At 41.8% G+C, this 21,258-nt stretch overlaps 3 protein-coding genes across 5 annotated transcripts in view; all 3 read left to right on the top strand.

Annotated features, from left to right (window-relative positions):
* Positions 1 to 2,628, top strand: part of HOOK3 (hook microtubule tethering protein 3) — a 119,087-nt gene extending 116,459 nt beyond the window's left edge. Inside the window, exons 23-24 of one of the 2 annotated variants that reach the window (XM_059909495.1) lie at positions 1,289 to 1,413; positions 2,403 to 2,628. In XM_059909495.1, coding sequence (XP_059765478.1) covers positions 1,289 to 1,292 — 4 coding nt within the window. In that variant the 3' untranslated portion in view covers positions 1,293 to 1,413; positions 2,403 to 2,628. Of the gene's footprint in view, positions 1 to 1,120; positions 1,192 to 1,288; positions 1,414 to 2,402 lie in introns of those variants that run through there. The other variant, XM_059909492.1, reaches the window with a different exon arrangement.
* Positions 2,629 to 4,204: 1,576 nt separating this feature from the next.
* The window catches only part of FNTA (farnesyltransferase, CAAX box, alpha), a 32,289-nt gene continuing 15,235 nt past the window's right edge, over positions 4,205 to 21,258 (top strand). For both annotated transcript variants that reach the window (XM_059909484.1, XM_059909483.1), the window contains exons 1-3: positions 4,205 to 4,411; positions 6,412 to 6,497; positions 16,486 to 16,600. In XM_059909484.1, coding sequence (XP_059765467.1) covers positions 4,236 to 4,411; positions 6,412 to 6,497; positions 16,486 to 16,600 — 377 coding nt within the window. In that variant the 5' untranslated portion in view covers positions 4,205 to 4,235. The remainder of the gene's footprint in view (positions 4,412 to 6,411; positions 6,498 to 16,485; positions 16,601 to 21,258) is intronic.
* LOC132356532 (cytochrome b5 reductase 4-like) lies at positions 13,819 to 15,457 on the top strand. Its single transcript, XM_059909382.1, is given in 3 exon segments — positions 13,819 to 13,855; positions 13,858 to 14,151; positions 14,270 to 15,457. Coding segments are annotated over 3 exon segments (1,431 nt in total). The 3' UTR covers positions 15,370 to 15,457.

Below are 21,258 nucleotides of genomic sequence, written 5' to 3'. Positions count from 1 at the left end.
AGGCAGGCATGGGTTTCATGTGTGTCCATCTCCTTACTGTCACCCTTCTCCATGTTCTGTAACAAGTGTGTCAGGCCTGGCTCAGGTTCTCACTTGTAAAGTGGAGAATCAACAATTGCCCTGCTTCTCCATAGGGTTTTTCTGTCTCAAATGAGACAGCATTTGTGTGTCCTTACGGATATTCGTCCAGGTCCCATGTGTCCCTCCTCTGGGGTGATGACTTTCTTCTACCCTGTCTTACAATTTCCCTTCTCTGACTTTCATTTTTCTGATCGTATTTTCACCAAGCATCTGTAGACTGCTTCTTATATCCTCAGGGATTGGTAAGAAGGCAGGAGTGTTGGTGCACAATTCGAAGCACATTGCAAGGATCTAGAAGACAATGACAGGTTTAGAACATCCATGTGCTGACAGGTATCCAGCTGTCATGAAGGAGGATCAGCCAGTCTTTTTTACTCAGATTGTATTCTTATTTGCACTGGTTTGATGGGAGAGCTAATGGAGTGTAGGGTACCTATCTTGAAATAGTGGCAGCAGTCATTGATTTTCCTTTCCTATAACTGACAACTTTAAAGAATATGTTCTGGGACTTCCCTGGTGGCGCAGTGGTTAAGAATCTGCCCGCCAATGCAGGGGACATGGGTTCGAGCCCTGGTCCAGGAGGTCCCACATGCCACAGAGAAACCAAGCCTGTGTGCCACAACTTCTGACCCTGCACGCTAGAGCTCGCAAGCCACAACTACTGAGCCCATGTGCCACAACTACTGAAGCCCGTGTGCCTAGAGCCGGTGTTCCATAACAAGAGAAGCCACCGCAATGAGAAGCCCGCGCACTGCAACAAAAAGTAGCCCCCGCTTGCCGCAGCTAGAGAAAGCCCGTGCACAGCAACGAAGACCCAACACAGCCAGAAATAAAAAATAAATAAGTAAATTTATTTAAAAAAAAATATGTTCTGTGATTTAGAGTTTGGAGAAGTTATTAGGTTATTGTGGTTTGGAGAGATACATATCAAAGGATCAGCAAGGACAGAGAAGCTGTATTGAAGCCCAGAAAAATCTACATCCATTCAATACTAAAATTTGCCAAATAAATATGACTCTTTTTTTTTTTTCTTTTAAAGCCACCAGAAATATATGCATGGATGTAAATCCATAGGGAAAGAACGCAGTGAACAACTGAACTAAATCAGGATTGGATGGTCAAAGGGAGTTTTGTCTACTCTGATCAAAAGGAACTCTCACCCTGGAGTCATTCTTAACTATTTTTGTGTCTTGCATCCTCCATCCAGTTAAGCTGTCAGCAAATCCTCTCAGATTAACCTTCAGAGAACATCCAGAATCCATACACTGCTCATCACCTCCAACCGAACTGATACAGTCCATTGTTTTCCAAAATTGTTGACCACGACCCACGGTAAGAAATACATTTTACAACATGACCCATTACACCTGAACATATATAAGTTTGAAAAAAACTTCACCAAAAATCACTTTCTTCTTCTAAACAGTGCACTTCTAAATAGTGCACTGTGCACTATTTTCTATTCCACTGTATTTCATTTTTTGAAATACTCATCAAACACACCAAAAAATGCTGGTCATGGAAGCAGATACTAAGATGGAACTTGGGAAGCAAGATTAGGGACAAACACCCATGTGGTCAAACTGCAAGGCCTGTGAGGTCTCAGCCTCCCAGGTGGAAGCCGTGTGGCGCCTGTCAGTGGTCCCCGTCAGGCTGCGATGGCTGGGCCCTCATACCTCTGCCTCTTGGCAGTCCATTGTGGGCTGTCCTCAGGCCACGCAGGAGGCTGGCTGCTGACTCCACTCCCCAAAGCTGGGCAGCAGGTTCCTCCTTGGAGGAGGACTGGCGGGTCACCTTGTCCACCACAGGACCCACTAAAATGACTTTATGATCGATCAGTGAATTGTGAAGCATAATTTAAACACTTTGACCTTTTGCCCGGACTGCTACAATAGCTTTACACTCATCTGTTTCCATTCTTGCCTTTCTACTGTGTGTATTTCACACATGGTAGCCAAAGTAATCCTTTAAAAATGTAAATCACATGTCCCTCCTTTACTCAAAACCTTCCACTAATTTCCATTTAAAATCAAATCCCACAAATGTTAATTAGCACATTAAAAGATGCTCAGCATCACTAATCATTAGGGAAATGCAAAGTGAAGATACCAGTTCACATTCATTCAAATGGTTATCAAAACAAAACCAGGAAACAAGCATCGGTGAGTATGGGAAGAAACTGGAACCCTTGCACAGACGCTGTGGAAAACAGTTCCCAAAAACCTAAACATAGAATTACCGTATGTCAAGCAATCCCACACTGGGTAAATACCCAAAAGTGAAAGCGGGGTCTCTAACAGGTATTTCATTATTCTCAACAGCCAAAAGGTGAAAACAACCCAAATGTTCATTAATAAATGATTGGATAAACAAAATGTGGCCTATACATACAATGGAATATTATTCAGCCTTAAAAAAGAAGGAAATTCTGACACATGTTACAACGTGGACGAACCTGGAGGACATTATGCAAACTGAAATAAGCCATACACCAAAGGACAAATACTGTATGATTCTACTTCCATGAGGACCTAGAATAGTCATACTCACGGAGACAGAACGTAGAATAGTGGTTACAAGGGGCTGGGGTGGGGCTGGGGGGGAATGGGGAGTGTTTGATGGGGACAGAGTTTCAGTTGGGAAGATGATAAAGTTCTGGAGATGGATGGTGGCCATGGCTGCACATCAATGTGAATGTACTTAACATCACCAGACTATACACTTAAAAATGATTAAAAAGATAAGTTTCATGTTATGACTATTTTACCACAATAAAAATAATAATAAAAATCCAAATCCTTACCATGATCCCTGGCTGCTGCTTCAGTCTTACCACCACCAGTTCTTTCCCCTCACTCACAGGCCTTCAGCCCTGCTGGCATCCTTGCCGAACCAAGACCGCACCAAGCACGCACTTCCTGTTCTCTGACTGGTATGCTTTTTCCTCTCACAGGTCTCTGCTCAAACAGCCCCTGAAAAGCCTTCCTGAAAATCTGCTGAAGGTGAAAGATAATTTTCCTTCCACCCTTCTGAGTTCTTGGTTGAAACCCCAGGAATAAAAGACAGATCAACAAGAGAAAAACAAAAAGAGGTTTATTAACATGTATACCTCGTGTATACCTAGAGAAAATAGAAAAATACCTAGAGATACCCAGAGAAAAATTAGCAACTCCCTGAGGTGGCTTCGAACTCAGGCTTAAATACCACCTTAATAAGGAAAGGGGATGGGAGATGAAGGCCTCTTGGGGGAGAGTAAAAGGTTTTTAGGAAAGATGAATGGGCCCTTAGAAGAATAGGTTGGAGATGTGACAATTTGACAAAACTTGTCAGGGTGTGGCGTCCACTTCCACTCTTGAAACTCCCAGGGAGGGGACTTACGGCAATTGCGTTCCTTTTGGAGGGTCTGTCTTTAGAAATGTAAGGGAGTTCGGAGAAAGCTGCTCCCCACATTTACTGTTTTTCAAGTGCCAACAGCTCAAAATAACCACAACACCAAAGCAGCATCTGTGGAGTGGCATGTCCTGTACTCCTTCCTACATACATATTTTGGGGCGTATTCTGCTATCCTCCCCTAGAATGCAAAGCCCATGACTGCAGAGTCTTTATTTTGTGCCATGAGCAAGCCCGGCATATACTAGGTAGTCAGTGTTAAACGTTTACCTTTCCTATAATGTATACCCATATTCCTTGTATAATTAGAACTTTAATTTCAAAAGACTAAAATCCTGGATTACTGAAATTCTGCGGTATAAACTCAGCATCCAAAAGAAAGAAAAAAAAAATGTGCAAGGAACGTAAATGCCCTTGGATGGCTAACGCGGAGCACGGGCGCCAGCTGCTTATCCAGGACTCCCAAGCTTCTCCCGCCGCCACTAACAACTAACAACACTAGCACGTTCCGAAGCACCAGCTACAAGCGTTCGGACAGGCCTGCGGACAGGACGAGTGGGAAACCTGGGGCCCCAGGTGGCGTGATGCAGCCCGAAGCGTAGAACCGCGCCCAACAGCGACGGCCAGGCCAGGCTGCCGGCGCAGGCGCTGGGCACTCCAGCCCGCGTCTCTATGGTAGGAGCGGAAAAACCGGAAGTAGCCGCGAGAGGGGCGGGGCCAGGGGTGGGGTCTCCGCCACCTCCTCCGCTGGGAGCCGAGGAGAGATGGCGGCCGCCGACGGTGTCGGGGAGGCTGCGCAGGGCGGGGAGCCGGGTCAGCCGGAGCCGCCGCCGCCCCAGCCGCATCCCCTGCCGCCCCAGCCGCCGCCAGAAGAGGCGGCGGCGTCCCCTATGGACGACGGGTTCCTGAGCCTAGACTCGCCCACCTATGTCCTGTACAGGTAACGCCCACGGCATGGTCGCGGCGCGGGAGACCCTCCCCCGCGCGCGGCGCTGCACGGGGCGCGGCTGCGGCAGAAGCTCGCGCGTCCTCGCGGTCCGGCGGCCGGGAGCGGCGGGGTGGGGCCCGCGCTGTCACCGAGCTGGGCGGTGGAGGTTCCGGGCCCCACAGCGCTGGCCTGCTGTAGTCCGAATGCCAAAGGGCTTGGGTGCAGTCGGACCGCAAAGAAGGTCCAGATTGGCTCGCTTTAGAAACGGGGCTTCCCGTGGTTTGTTCTGCGGAAACGGAGAGAGCTAGCATTAAGATCTTTAGGGACCGGGACGTTTTCATTCAGCGTTTTCTTTCAGTGTTTTTAGCGCCCAGCATCAGCCAGGCACCGAGTTAGGCTGTAAGGATGGGACTATGAGGATTCAACTCCGTTACGCGTCCCCACGTCGCCTCGTGCTTAGTGCAAGAGATGTGCAGTGTTGGGTACTGCTGTAACTTTCTCGCCTTTCCTCCCCATCTTTGCCACCACCCAGTCCCGTCCCCGTTAGTTCTTTGCTTTCTATTGGTCATGCTGGTTCCCCAGCTGCATTTTGAACCTGCAGAGACGACTGAGAAGTCCTTACTTTTCTCATGTCTTATTTTTTCTTCTGTAGTTCTAGGTAAACCCATTAGATGGCTGATTTGCGTAGGTTGTTTATGAATTGAGTGAAAGCCACTATGCAGATTTCGTTCTTGGAGTTTACTGTGTTAGTGATTTCAGTTGGTTGAGGTGGCCCCATAGCCCTCAGACCTCCTCTCTGAACTGTGAAATACTCGGGTTCTTCCCTTGACTGTCCGGTTTCCCTGTGCCTAAAGGACAGCGGTACCATTCTCATGCCACTCCCCATCTAGGTCTCACACCTCGGGTAATTGTTTCCCCTGGATTTCTCCTTGTATAATGGGCACAATTTTAGGATTTGTCTAGATACCACAGAATTTTTGCTGTCAATAGCTGATGAGTACAGAGAACTGAAAAATGGGTAATAGGAAAAGAATGTAAGTAAAAGAGTGGTTAACGAAAATTTGGTCACACTGAGCAGTTTACACAGCAGTGTCTATAGGCACCCAGTGTTGCCACTGTAATTTATTTTAGCATTGACAATGAGAAGTAGTATTAATTGAATACTTACTATATGTATTTATTATATGCTACATTTATAACATATAGCATATATATTTAAGCATACAGTAATACTATATAGTACATTTAGTGTATTTCCTGTATAATATTGTATATCCTAACTGTGTGTTAGGGTATATATAGTATAATAGTATATATATATAGTATAATACTATGTATTATATGCTTACTATTATGAATATTTTAAGAGCTTAACATATTATCTCACTTAAACCTCCAAGTAGCCTTCTAAGGTTATTTGGTAATAGTATCATCTCCATTTTATAAATGAAGAAATTGAGGCCCAGAGAGGTTAAGTAGCTTTCTCAGGGTCACACAGCTAGTTAAGTGGTAGAGCCAGTGTTCCACAGATTCCAGACTCTACTGACCACCTGGACCACCTCTCAGTGTACAGTAAAATGATAGTGATTACTTTTACTTTTAAATATCACTTTCTAGTTATTCAGAGTATTCAAATAAAAAATTGTCATTCAAATTTTTTTAAACTGTTGACTGACTCCAAAGAGCCTTATTAGACCAATGAATTAGATTGATTTCTAATTTAAAACTATTGTGTACTTGCTACAAAAACCTGCTTTTGCATTTATGTAAAAACTTTAAATTTGAAAACTATTGATTTATTAACTTTAATTGGAAAATTATTCATTTTATTTTTATTTTACTTAAAAGTTTAATATGTAAAACAAACGGGCAACACTTGGTCGTGAAGAATCCAACCATGGTTACATTATTTGTAAGTTAAAGTGTAATTGTTGCCTTTTTAAAAAAACATCAGATTTCTTTTTTTCCTTACACGCTTGAATATAATCGCTGAAAAATATATGTATTTTCAGGGACAGAGCAGAATGGGCTGATATAGATCCAGTGCCGCAGAATGATGGCCCCAATCCAGTGGTCCAGATCATTTATAGTGAAAAATGTAAGTTTATTTTTTATTAGGGAAAGGTCTATAAGTCAAACTTAGTAGCAAAGTTGAAATTCACAACTATGTGACTAGATAGATGACAGAATTTTGTCTAATAAAGATCTAAATGACTTAAGCTAATCTTGTGGGGTTTTGTAATTTATTTTCATGATTAAAAGTTTCATTTTGTCCAAAGAATGTACATATTTTAAGTTTAAATAATGAATGTTACATTATAATACATAGTAGCCACTGTGTGATTGTGCTTTTCATTTAGTGTTTAATCTGCACATGAGATACAATGTAAATGATTTACTGTTTTATTTAGAATAAATTTTGGTTGTTGAAACATGAGCATTTTGAAATATATTTTAGCTGTGAAATGTTAGGCTCAGCTGGAATATATTACTGATAGTGAGTGGATTATTTTCTTTGACAAAGTATTCTTTCATAACGAATGTGAAATGCTTTGTAAATTGAAGGCCATACAAATGTTAATTGTTAGTTGTTCTTCTAGGAAAGGGTAAACAAATAAAATGGAATGCTAGTTTTGTAGTTTTATGTATATATATATTTCTTTCAATTAAGGCTCTGTTATCCAAGATCATTCCTCTTTTACAAAAAGTGATTATTATTTTTCCTGATTATGAGATAATGTCAAGAATGTAAAGAAAGAATAATGGTGTGAGGGTTTGCCTTATCAAATGTGAAAGTGTACTACTAAACTTAATAACATGTGGAACTGGTGCAGAAATAAATAGATTAATAAAGAAACTAAAAATAGGTCTCATTATCTCATAATATTTGATAAAAAGGACATTTCATATCTGTATGAAAAAGATGGATTAATCAAGTAATGGTTTTGTAACAACCATCTGTGGATTTGGATATAAACAGAATTGTATCCCTATCTCATATCTTACATGAAAATAAATTACAGATGAATTAAAGTCCTAAAGCAAAACTGTAAACATACTAGAGCAGGTAGAATAATCTTTCATTCTTAGGGTAAAGAAGGAATTGTTAGGCAAGATGTAAAACTCCGAATTGATTGAGGAAAAGATCAGAAGGTATAACTGCATGAAACTGCAAAACTTCCAAACTGTTGACTGACTCCAAAGAGATATTATATGTGAAGAGATAATTCACTAGAAGAAATAGAAATATTTATGAAGAGATGTTAACCTCACTAGTGATCTGAGAAATGAAAACCACAACTTTTCCAGATTCATAAAGTACCTTTTGAAAACTGACACAGTCATTCATTTCTCTTTCAGTTAAAAATAATAAAACCTTTTTTTCAGGGTAAAAAAAAAAAAAAAATCAACATTTTTAATTCTTAAATATATCATTATTACAAACCACAAAGGAAAAGAGAGAAATATGACCCATTGATCAAAAATTGATAAATGAGTATATCAGAATTTTAAATTTGTGCAACAGAAGACACCATGAATAAGTTAAAAAGCAAACAGCAGTGTGGGAGAAGATGTATAAACAGAGGATCAATATTCAGAACCTTATAAGGAATTCCTATGAAAGGTTAAAGAAACAGGGAAAGTAATCAAAAAATAGACAAAAGGTATGAACTTGTAGTTCATAGAAGAAAAAATTTCGTTAGCCATTAAATAGGGGGAAAATCCATTATCATTAGGAATGAAAGATAATTTTAAACTGTTTTATGATATCAGATATTGAGATGTATGAACAGATCCATGCTTTTCAGATGGTAGTTTTCATATGTTTAGCCATTTTAGAAAGCAGTATCACGTGTATATTTAGTAAAACTAGAAAATGCTCATATCTTACAACCTTGAAGTGCTGTTTCTCATAATACATTCTGGGTTCACTCTGGCTTATGGCATCAGAAGACATGTACTAGGAGGCTGAGAGCACAGACTTCAGAGCCAGACCACCTAGTTCAGATTCTGACTGCACCACTTTACTGACTCTGTAACCTTGGACAAATTATTTAACCTCATTATCTCTGTCTCCTTCTGTGTAAAATGAGGACGATAATAGTAACTACTTTATAGAGTGAGTGAGTTATACACGTGAAATAAGAGAACAGTGGCTGACTCATAGTAAGCACTGTGTGTGATAGCTATTACAGTTCACAGCATTTTTTGGAAGAACAAAATATTGGAAACCAGCTATATATTTGTATTTTGGAGAATAGATAAAGGTATCGTTGTCATACAGTTGTGTGCTATATAACCAATAAGAGGATCTAGATCTGTTATAATAGGGACAGATCGCAGAAACAGTGTTGAGTGAAAAAAAGGCACATAAGTTTTAGACACTTTGAGTATGACAGTATATTAAATCTGTAATTTTTAATTAAAAGACTTTAAATATCAAAAAAAATCTAATGAATATAAAATTCTATTTATATAATCCCAAATTTATTTATGAACCTAAATTATATAGGGTCATATAGCCCTAAGACTGAGTATCCTAGTCCCACTTATAGAAATCTGTTCTGCAAAAAAATAGCATTGACATGTAAATTATGCCAGGCCCACTGTATGGAAAAGTGAAACAAGAATGATGTAGATGTGTATACACAGGCATGGAAGGACATATCACTGAGGGGGAAATGCCAAAATGAAAAGCAGAATGAAAATGCTATGCCAACTTCATTAAAAAACAAGAGCAAGATTACATTTATTTGCTTAGAAAAATGTCTGGAGAGACATATCAACTGGTAACAGCCATTACCACTGATACAGGTCCAGTGCACTGGGGAGTAGCACTGGAGTATGGGAAACTTCCTCTACTTTTATATTGTTTGCAGTGTTTACAAAGAACATGTATTTCTTTCTTTTTTTTTTTGAATACCCAAAATAGTTTTATTTTAAACATTTACCAAATTTAAGTTGTGCTAACTTCTGATACATAGACATATGTATCTACATAACTGTATATACATGCGTATATAAATACATACATAATTCACGTCTATGGTAATATTTTGAGATTTACCTATGAAATTAATTTCAATTTGGGTCAAATATTTCATCTTTTGCAAGAAACCTAACTTGTTCATGAAAATCTTGAATCCATCCGAGGTAAGGAATAGGATCCCGGGTAGGACTGGGATGTGGGAGGGGTGTGGTCAGACATGCCACTAGCCCATACCGGGTGCATTGGTGAAAATTTGAAAAAGGAGCCACATCGTCTGGGCAGACACGGCCATGCACCAATAAACTCGGCTTGGTGAGTGGGGCAGGATTTCAGCTCCCATTCCCTGCCTCAGCTGGATGCCTTGCACTGGGTGCAACCTGCATGTAGGTGGCAGTCAGAGGGACGGCTCAGTGGCGGTGCAAGCAGAAGATGGTGATCCGGCCACCCTGTACAGCTCCATTCCTTGCTAGACTGATTTAATTTGTCTGGAGGAGTTTGGTCAGGTAGGGATCTTTTCTTCTCACCACTTGTGATGATTTAGTTAAAGAAGGAGATCTCCCCAATGGAAAAAGTCCATTTTTCAGGTTCAAGTGTGCAGGTGGCCGTGCAGCCTCCAAGTGGGCTTTCATGGTTTAATCTTAGGAAATAGCCCAATGTTGATTCTTGAGCCCTAAAAAAAGTATGCTGTTGATCTGGTTGTAGATGAGCTTTGCAATTTCCCTTTTCTCTCGGCGCCTCAGCTTGGCTGCCTCACGCCAGGGGTCATACGGAGGGGCTGCATGAGGAGAGAGGAGCGGGCAGGGAGCCACCGGGCTGTGCCCCAGTCCCAGGCGGGCTGGCTGGGGGACCAGGGCCGTGCACGCCCCCACCCAGATGGCGCGGCCAAGCGGGCGTGTGGTGTTCCGCGCCCTCCAGGCTGGCTCCCAGAACATGTATTTCTTTTTAATTAAAAATATTTTGGGGGACTTCCCTAGTGGTGCAGTGGTTAAGAATCCGCCTGCCAATGCAGGGGACACGGGTTCGAGCCCTGGTCTGGGAAGATCCCACATTGCCACGGAGCAACTAAGCCCGTACGCCACAACTACTGAGCCTGTGCTCTAGAGCCCACGAGCCACAACTACTGAGCCCGCGAGCCACAACTACTGAAGCCCGTGCGCCCTAGGGCCTGTGCTCCACAACAAGAGAAGCCACCACAGTGAGAAGTCTGCACACCACAACGAAGAGTAGCCCCTGCTCGCCGCAACTAGAGAAAGACCACATGCCACAATGGAGACCCAGTGCAGCCAAAAAAAGAATATTTTTTAAAGTAACACATGTTCATTGAAGAAAAATCTGAAGATGTTAACATCAAAAGAAGAGTCTAATCATCCAGAACTAACCACTGTTAACATTTGGTGTATAGCCTTCCACTCCTCGGAAAATATGTTTCCACAGAGTTAGGTTTATACTATGTATGTGTACATGTGTGAATATAAAGTAATGTGTTTATACATTGTATATAGAGTTAACATGTTATAAGCATTTTGTTACACATTTTAAAATATTTGGGAGCTTGGTTCTTAATGACCACATAATATTCCATAGTTATTTACCATTTATATTGTTTCTAAATATTACTCCGGTATAAATTAAATTCAGCATTTTAAAGGTAGTATTTAGGAGTAGATGACCTTTGTATGTTCAGAAAGAGCTATAATTTTTCATGCTCTCCTCTGATAATTTCACTTTTGGGGTTGTAGTCTAACAAAACTATATACATACCCATGTGTGCTTGCATGCACACACATAAATACGTATGTGTGTATTGTGTATTTAATTTTTTAAATTTTTTAATGAAAAGCCATTGGACGCTTAAAGCAGTGATTTTTATAAAACAAAATTGAAAACAACCAGTAGTAGCGGAACGGTTAGGCAAATTAGGATATATTGACATTGTATTCATGCATATTGACCTACTAAAAGTTTGTGAACCCTGTCAGTAACTGGAAAATTGTATGCTCTAAGAAAAATAGCAGGACTTTCCTGGTGGTCCAGTGGTTAAGAATCCGCCTTCCGATGCAGGGGATGCAGGTTCAGTCCCTGGTCGGGGAACATACCCATGTGCCATGGGGCAACTAAGCCCATGCGCCACAACTCCTGAGCCCATGCTCCGCAACTACTGAGCCCTTGCACTCTGGAGCCCACATGCCACAACTACTGAGCCCGCACGTTCTGGAGCCTGCGTGCCACAACTGGAGAGCCTGCGCGCTGCAACTACTGAGCCCATGTGCTCTGGAGACCACACGCCACAATGAAGAGCCCGTGCACTGCAACAAAAGATCCCGCATGCTGCAATGAAGATCCCACATGCTGCAACTAAGACCTGACGCAGCCAAATAAATAAAAATTTTTAAAAAAAGAAAAATAGCATAGCATGTCCACATAAATTTTTAATTGTGGAAAAAGAAGTATTGAGGAGTATTTAACACCTGGGTTTTTTTAGTAGTCTGTTTAGGGCCTTAGTCTGTTCTCTACATTAATCTGTGCTGTGATGTGAAGGCATTTCAGCTGCAGTGAAATGAGCATTGTGATTAGCAGTGTGTGCTTTGGTGTCAGACTAGATTGGGGTTTAACTTCTGTCTCCAAAGTACACTGGGCCATGTGAACTTGTTAATCTCTCTTAAGCCTGTTTCTCTTGTGGAAATACTCTTTGATACTCTTGTCAGTGAGGATGTGGAAAAAAATCGGTGTATTCATGCATTCTTGGAGGGACTATATATTGATCAGACCTGTTTTGAGAGGTTAATTTGGCACTGTCTGTCAGCATCAACAGTGCACATAACCTTGATCCAGTAATTCCACTTGTAGGAATTCATCCTACAGATGTACTGAATTTGCACGTGTGTGCAGAAACATACCATGATAGGACAGCAAAAGAATGAAAACAATTTAAACATTCATTTATAGGGGACGAGTTAGGTATAATTAGAGTGCCCATACAACAAAATGCTGTGCAACTGTTTGAAAACTTTGTAACGGGGAATGCGGTTGAAAATTATGTCATCTTCCCATCTTGTTCCTCAAACTCGTATGTTCATAAATAAGCATATATTTTTAACTAAATGAATAGCTGCTGCTCTGCACCTTACGTTTTTCACTCAACAACTTGTCTTAGCAGTTTTTCCATTTCAGTACATAGCAGAACAGCCTCGTTACTAATAGCTGCATAGGATTTTGTTGTATGGGTGTACCATGATGGACTTAACCCATTCTTTACTCATGGAAATTTCAGTTGTTTCCAGTCTTCATTTCTTTATTTCTTATATGAATTTCCTTGGATGCTTTGGGCACATACAGGAGTATATTTGTAAGAAAACTTACTGGGGGAAGAGATATGGGAACATATTGTATGTGTATAACTGATTCTCTTTGTTATAAAGCAGAAGCTAACACACCATTGTAAGGCAATTATACTTCAATAAAGATGTTTAAAAAAAAAAAAGAAAAGAAAACTTACTGGAACTGGAATTGTTAGGTCAATGAGTAGGCAGTTTTTATTTATTATTTATGTATTTATTTATTTTTTAGAGAAACACTTTATTTTTGGCTGCGTTGGGTCTTTGTTGCTGTGCGCGGGCTTTCTCTAGTTGCGGCAAGTGGGAGCTACTCTTCGTTGCGGTGCGTGGGGTTCTCATTGTGGTGGTTTCTCTTGTTGTGGAGCACGGGCTCTAGGCCTGCAGGCTTCAGTAAGTTGTGGCTCACGGGCTCAGTAGTTGTGGCTCGCGGGCTCTAGGCATGCAGGCTTCAGTAGTTGTGGCGTGCGGGCTCGGTAGTTGTGGCTCACGGACTCTAGAGCGCAGGCTCAGTAGTTGTGGCGCACGGGCTTAGTTGCTCCGCGGCATGTGGGATCTTCCCAGACCAGGGCTTGAACCCGTGTCCCCTGCATTGGCAGGTGGATTCTTAACCACTGCACCACCAGAGAAGTCCCCAGTTTTAAATTTTTGATAGATATTACCAAGTGGTTTTCCATAGAGATATTTACTAGTTTATATGACCTTGAATAATGTATGAGTGAAGAGAGCAAGGCCCAGGACGTTAGAGTAGGATGTGATCTCATTTGTATTAAAAAAAAATGGGAGGATGGAATTAGAACATATACTTGTATGTGCATAGAATATATTTGGAAGGATACACTAGAATCACTCCACAATTGCTTCTGGGGAGAAGGACTGGGAATTTAGTGGAATGCAAACTTAGCGTGAGCCTTTTTGTATTGTTTGAGTTTTCTATCATTGTGTATATTACTTTTTCAGTTAAAAAAAACTGATCGGGGGGGCTTGGCGTCTGCCCGGCCTCGGAGCCGGAGCCGGAGGTGTTACCCCAGAAGGGTCGCGCCGAGCTATCCCGTCGGGCGCCGTACCCCGGGCAGGGCCCGGGCCAAGGGTCCAGGATGCTGAACGTCCCTTCCCAGTCTTTCCCGGGCTCCAGCAGCAGCAGTGCGTCTCCTCCAGGGGGCGTAGGAAGGTCCCTCTGAAACAGGGCAGAAGTCTTATGGGTTGGATTCGACTGACCAAAAGTGGAAAGGACCTAACAGGATTAAAAGGAAGATTAATTGAAGTAACTGAAGAAGAACTGAAAAAACACAACAAAAAAGATGATTGTTGGATATGCATAAGAGGCTTTGTTTATAACATCAGCCCGTATATGGAGTGTCATCCTGGTGGAGAAGAGGAACTTATGAGAGCAGCAGGATCAGATGGTACTGACCTTTTTGATCAGGCCTGTTCTGCCAGTTTTTCCCAGAGTACAGAGTGCGTCATTCCTGATCTCCACCCTGCACTCCTTTCAGGGGGTGTTGAAGGTCAGCAGCTGCAGTGGCTAGTGACTTAGTCCTGGAAGAGGCAAGATGGTTCATCGCTGGGTCAACTATGAATCCATGCTGAAAGAATGCCTGGTTGGCAGGATGGCCGTTAAACCTGCTTTTCCTAAAGACTATCATGAGGAAAAGAAACTCTTAAACGGCATGCTTCCCAAGAGCCAAGTGACAGATCCACTTGCCAAAGAAGGACCTAGTTCTCCAAGCTATGACTGGTTCCAAAGAGACACTTTAGTCACCATTGTCATATATACTAAACAGAAGGATATCAATTTAGACTCAGTAATAGCTGATCACCGGGATGATTCCTTTAGAGCAGAAACAGTTATCAAGGATTATTCATATCTTATACATATTGCCCTAAGTCACGAGATTCAGGACGATTTTTCTGTGCGAGTTGTTGAGAATGTGGGAAAAATAGAGATTGTCCTGAAGAAAAAAGAGAATACTTCTTGGAAATGCCTTGGTCATCCCCTGGAGAATCATAATTCACTTATTCCAAAGAAAGATATAGGTACTGAAATTGTGAAGCCATATACACCTGTATCTGATTCCTTATTCTCAGAGTTCAAGGAACCAGTTCTTCCCAACAATAAATACATCTACTTTTTGATCAAAATCTACCCTGCTGGACTCTTCACACCAGAGCTTGATCATCTTCAGATTGGAGATTATGTTTCTGTAAGCAATCCCGAGGGCAATTTTAAAATATCCCAGTTCCAAGAATTGGAAGATCTCTTTTTATTGGCAGCGGGAACAGGCTTCACACCAATGGTTAAAGTACTGAGTTATGCTTTGACTAATATACCCAGTCTCAGGAAAGTGAAGCTGATGTTCTTCAATAAAACAGAGGATCACATAATTTGGAGAAGCCAATTGGAGAAATTAGCATTTAAGGATAAAAGATTTGACCTTGAATTTGTTCTCTCAGCACCTACTTCTGAATGGAATGGCAAACGGGGATACGTTTCACCAGCTCTGCTTTCTGAATTTTTGAAAAGAAGTTTAGACACGTCCAAAGTCCTCATCTGCATTTGTGGACCAATGCCATTTACAGAACAAGGAATGAAGTTGCTGCGTGATTTGAACTTTTCCAAAGATGAGATCCGTAGTTTTACAGCATAATGAAGAGGTGTCATTCAACTGTTTTAGCTAAATTTGTGATTACTTAGGGTTTTTTAAAAGAACATTTTTGTATATAGGTTAACTGGAATCCAGGTTTTAGTTTCTTAAATGAAATCAAATGTTTCTTCACTATAGATACCTTGTTGACTTTATTTTGTACCATAACTTATTTTACTACTGATATTTGTCCTGGAAGGTCAGTCATGGCAACAAGTATATACAGGATTCTTTGTTATGAATCACAAAGTTCCTTACCATTTAAACTGTATCACTGTTCTACAATAAGCTCTTGTGTTTTATGACATGATAAAGCAAATGATCATTTTGATCACATTTCTGTGCTGTAAGATGTCTGATGAGCAATACAGATTAAATTTTACATTGCACTGTAAACTCAGGAAATGATCATTTATGTCCTTGTTCTTACTATGAAAACATGGACTGTTATAACTTATTAAGTGATCCAAACATTTTGTGTGTCTATGGCCTTGATACAGAGTAGAATAAAAAATATTCTTAATTAAAAAAAAAAAAAAAAACTGATCAGGGACTTCCCTGGTGGTCCAGAGGTTAAGAATCCGCCTTCCAATGCAGGGGATGTGGGTTCAATCCCTGGTCGGGGAGCTAAGATCCCACATGCCGAGGGGCAACTAAGCCCATGCACTGCAACTACTGAGCCCTTGTGCCTCAGCTAGAGAGCCCACGTGCTGCAAACTACAGAGCCCATGCGCTCTGGAGCCTGTGCACCACAACGAAGGGCCTGCCTGCTGCAACTAAGACCTGATGCAGCCAAAAAAAAAAAAAACTGATCAAAATAAAATGTGAGAAAAACAGCTAAGTGAATATATTTGGATATATGCACTCTTAATTTTCTTTAATGCATAAGGTCTTTGGGGGATCTGGAGTCTGGCATCAACTCCTGTACGTGCATCCTGGCTGTGACACAAGTTATCAGAGTGGCAGTCATAGTCATTGGATTTTCTTTCTTTTGCATATTATAAATCGTATACATACAATAAAGTATCTTCCTCATAGAGTAAAAACAACATTTTGTACTATAGTGGTCGTTTTAAACAAGAAAGACCATCCTAATGCAGTTGTGTGCTCTGTTTCTAGTTCAGGATGTTTATGATTATTTCCGGGCTGTCCTGCAGCGTGACGAGAGAAGTGAACGAGCTTTTAAACTAACCAGAGATGCTATCGAGTTAAATGCAGCCAATTACACAGTGTGGTAAGTAAGACACATCATTAATATTCCCTGTGTGAATGTCTCAGGTTTTAGTTTGGATGACTTTTTTCTTAACATTAATTTTTATCAAAACAACAATTCACATATGAGTTTAAAAGTCAGAGACTGAATGAAAAATAGCAATCTCTCCTCTATTCCTTCTCACTACAGAGTCCCACTCCCCGGAGGCAACAACTCCTAGGTGTTTTTTCTTAAAATCACCTCTATATTCTTAATCATGTGCTTGATTATTTTTAATTTTTTCATTTTAGACATTACTCCTTCTGTGGAAGATACAGAGTTCAGTCTCCTGTACTGTCTCCATCACAGTAATCAGTTCATGGTTCATGCGGACCCACATTTCATTGTATATTTACATTTCCTTTAACAGATTGGCTTTTTTATTTAGTTTTGTTCTCTTTTTACCAGCAAGTTATCTGTCTCCCAGACTCTGCTCATGTAGAATGTCTCGTTACTGTTGAGCACAGCAGGTAACCCTTCAGTTCCTTCCTTTCTTCTCCGAGGACTTGGGCACCACGTGTCTGGTCCATAGCTCTTTCCTGTGTCGAGTCCCTGTTTCCTAGATCCCACATCTTTCTCTTTCCTGCTTTACTCTCATTTTATAGACCAGATCCTTGAATACAAGAAAACTCTTAGAAGGCTGTGATGGAAATTGTTACTGAGGTTTCGTAAATTTAAAAGTGTCTTAAGTATCTTCTAGCTTCAGTGATAGAATTCTGGATTGGAAATCATTCTCCTTTAGATTTTTAAAACTGTCTTTCTGTTTCTTTCAGCCTCTATTGAGAAGATTCCCATTCCTTCATTTTAACCTTTTCTTTAGCTTTGGGAAATTTTTTTTTGTTTTATGTTCTTTTGATAATGTCTTCTCTCTTTCCTCTGTTGGCTCTCTCTGGAATGCCTTTTAGTTGCATGTTGTACTTCTGAGGTTGTCTTTTCTTACTTTTATCTCTTTTTATTTACTTTTGAGATTTCTTCAACTTTATCTTCTAACTGTTCTATCTGCACTCATGTTTAATTTACAAGAGCTCTTTTTATCTTCTCTGAATATTCTTTTTTAATAGCATCTTGTTTATTTCACGGATGGGATATGTTTTCACTTTTCTGTTTATTTGTTTTGATCTCTTTAATGTAAACATTTTTCTCAAACGAGTGGTAATTCTTGGCTCTCCTTTCATACTTACAGTGGAAGCAGGAAAAACCTGATTTGGCATCTCTTCGTGTTGCAGGACTTGTCACCTAGAGGGCTTTACCGTGAAGTTAGCATGGAGGCACGGCTGTTTTGTTTGACGTCTTCATATGTCAGTATTTCTGGGTCTTTTCTCTTGACTACTTTGTTTCTCTGAAGAAGAGCTGTCTGAGGAGTGTACATTTGGCTGCCACAGTTCTGGGGGTCAATTCTGGCAGGGGAAGACAGGGGTGGGGGGCATCTCAGCTGTTCAGTGTATCAGCAGTTTAAATTTCCTTGTTTCCAGCCTTTACCTCACCCTGCCTTCTGCTGTGTCTGGTATTTCTTTCTGCTTTGGATTTTTCCAGAAAATAAAGCCACTTGTCTGCTGCCCAGGCTTTTTAGGAAAACCCTAGTCCTCCTTCTCCTGTGTGTTTTCTTTACTTTCACAAAACACACTTCACTTCTGGCGCTTCTAGTCACCGAATGTGTGTGGGATTTTTCCCCTACCAAGCAGTTCCCTGTGACACCACCTGGGTGTCCTACAGTTTAACTCAATTCTAACACTGTCTACCTGGAGGTAACGTCAGATCCCACAGGTTAAGGGCTCGGTCCCACAAGCCTGCCCCACCCCGATGCCAGTCGCACATCCTGTGCTTCTGACTGGTGGGCCATAAATCATAGGTTCCACGATCCCCTCCTTGGGTTCAACTGATTTGCTAGAGCAGCTCACAGAATTCAGTGAAACACTTACTTAGGTTTACCAGTTTATTAAATGGTATGATAAAACAGAGAGATGCACAGCCGGATGAAAAGGTGCATAGGGCGAGGTCTGGGAGGGTCCCGAGCACAGGAGCTTCTGTTCCTGTGGGGCTGAGGTGCATCACCCTCCTGGTACATGGATGTGTTCACCCACCTGGAAGCTCTCCAAATCCCCTGCTGTTGGGATTTAATGGTGGCTTCCTCGCCTGGACACGATCTATTATTAACTCCATTTCCAGCCTTTCTCCCCTGTCTGGAAGATGGGAGGTGGGGCTGAACATTCCAAGTTTCTAATCAAGGCTTGGTCTTTCTGGTGACCAGGAGCCATCCAGGAGCCCAACCAGAATCACCTCAGTAGAAGAGATGCCCGAGTGCTCTTATCACTCAGGAATTTACAAGGGTTTTAGGAGCTCTGTGTGAGGAAAAAAAAGACACACACACACACACACACACACACACACACACACACAGCCAGGTTGGGAGATGTTGTCACCTCTCTGCTCAGGGTGGGGGGAGGGATGTTGGCTGCTGAGGACTCTGTCTACATTTTAAACTGTTTTCAGCCCCACCCTTGACTTCCAGTTTCGGAAATACCTGATACATCTGATTTCTGAACCTTTCTTCCTCAGTTGACAGGTTTTTGGCACTTTCTGGTTTTCTAAGTCAGTCAAAACTATCAGCTTACCATTTTCCATCGTTTTGTTGACCTCTTTCAATTGCTGTGGTATCCCCTCATCCTTGTGGATTTATACCCTTTTTATTTCTTTACTGTCATTTTAGTAGGATTATCTAGAGCTGTTAGTGTGATCTTCCATCACTTTATGTCTCTAATATGCACATTTTTAGCTTGTAAGAAATTCCTGACTGTACACAGCTCAGAGCAACTTAGAATGCATTTAAAATTTCCTAAGTTTATTTGCTGTTTTCTTAAAAACAGTATACCTGAAATTACCCATATGAACCAGGCTGCCTGTATGTGTATGTGCTCTGTGAAGCCTCATTTTCTTTAAACTAATTATAGTAGAGAAATACTGTCATCTCCTCTATTTAGCATTTCATTTTAAGAGATAACTTTTAAAGTAGTTTTTCTGGGGGGTGGAGTCAAGATGGCGGTGTGGGAAGACACAGAGTTGGCATCTCCCCACAACTAGGGCGCTTGCCAGACACTGGTGGGGGACCTCGAAGCCCAAGGAGATGGGAGGAACCCCCAAGTGAACCGGTAGGATGTGGGGGGACTGAGCAGGGAGGAGAAGTGGAGGCCAGACAGGACCAGTGCCCTTGAGGGGTGGCTGAGAGGGATGGGGTTCCTATGCCTGGAGGGACCCTCGGGGGCTCAGATTGGGGGGAGAGAGTGCCCAGCATTTGCCCTACTCACTCGAGCCTGGGAAGCCTGCTGGGCTCCCAGGCTGGGTCCCCCACCCTCCAAAGGCCCCTCCAGGATGCGTGGGTCCTGGAGGCATAGGAGGGAGGCCGGGGGAGAGGAGGAGAGGCAGCAGGAGGGGCCCTCCAGGACGGGAGGAGCAGGAGAGGAGCAGAGGGCATTTGCCCCGCCCACGTGGGCCCAGGAAGCCAGCTGGGCTCCCAGCCCGGGTCCCCCGTCCTCTGAGACCAGAGGCAGGCCTGGGCCCCTTCTGTTCCATAGAGCCTAAGCCCCACCCCCCCACACACACCCCAGGGCCTTTTCCAGCCCTGTCAGTCCTAAGCATAGGCCCTGCCTACCACCCAAACCTCGCCCTTGCTTAGGTCCCACCCTCCACAGCCAAGGCCTTTTCTACCTTTTTTTTTTTTTCCTTCTGCTCTTTTTTTTTTCCCTTCTGCTCTTGTTTACTATTGTGGTTCTGTTTTACCTTATGGTTGTTTCATCTATATTTTTATTTTTATATTCTTTCTAACATATCTGTTAGTTTCCTAGTCTAATTTTATTTTTTACTCTTTCTTATTATTCTTTTTTTTTTTTTTTTTTGCTGCTCTGCGCAGCTTGCAAAATCTTGGTTCATGAGCCAGGGGTAGGACTGAAGCTCCTGCGGTAGGAGCTCCGAGTCTGAACCACTGGACTAACAGAGAACCTCAGACCCCAGGGAATATTCATCACAGTGAGGTCTCCCGGAGGTCCTTATCTCAGCACCAAGACCCAGCCCTACCCAACAGCCAACAAATTCCAGTGTTGGACGCCTCAGGCCAAACAACAAGTAAGACAGGAACACAATCCCACCCATCAAAAAAAAAAAATGAGACTGCAAAATATATGTCACAGATGAAGGAGCAAGGTAAAAACCTATAAGACCAAATAAATGAAGAGGAAATAGGCAATCTACCTGAAAAAGAATTCACAGTAATGATAGTAAAGATGATTCAGAATCTCGGAAATAAAATGGAGGCACTGATTGAGAAAATACAAGAAATGTTTAACAAAGATCTAGAAGAACTAAACAAACAAACAGAGATGAACAACACAACTGAAATGAAAAATACACTAGAAGGAATCAATAACAGAATAACTGAGGCAGAAGAACGAATAAGTGAGCTGGAAGATAAAATGGTGGAAATAACTGCCGAGGAACAGAATAAAGAAAAAAGAACGAAAACAATTGAAGACAATCTCAGATAGCTCTGGGACAACACTAAACGCACCAACATTCAAATTATAGTGGTCCCAGAAGAAGAAGAGAAAAAGAAGGGGTCTGAGAAAATATTTGAAGAGATTATAGTGGAA

The sequence above is a fragment of the Balaenoptera ricei genome, chromosome 21 (assembly GCF_028023285.1).
Source record: "Balaenoptera ricei isolate mBalRic1 chromosome 21, mBalRic1.hap2, whole genome shotgun sequence".
NCBI classification, from domain to species: domain Eukaryota; kingdom Metazoa; phylum Chordata; class Mammalia; order Artiodactyla; family Balaenopteridae; genus Balaenoptera; species Balaenoptera ricei.
Note: the sequence above shows the minus strand (reverse complement) of the source record. Positions and strands in the feature narration are given on the sequence as shown.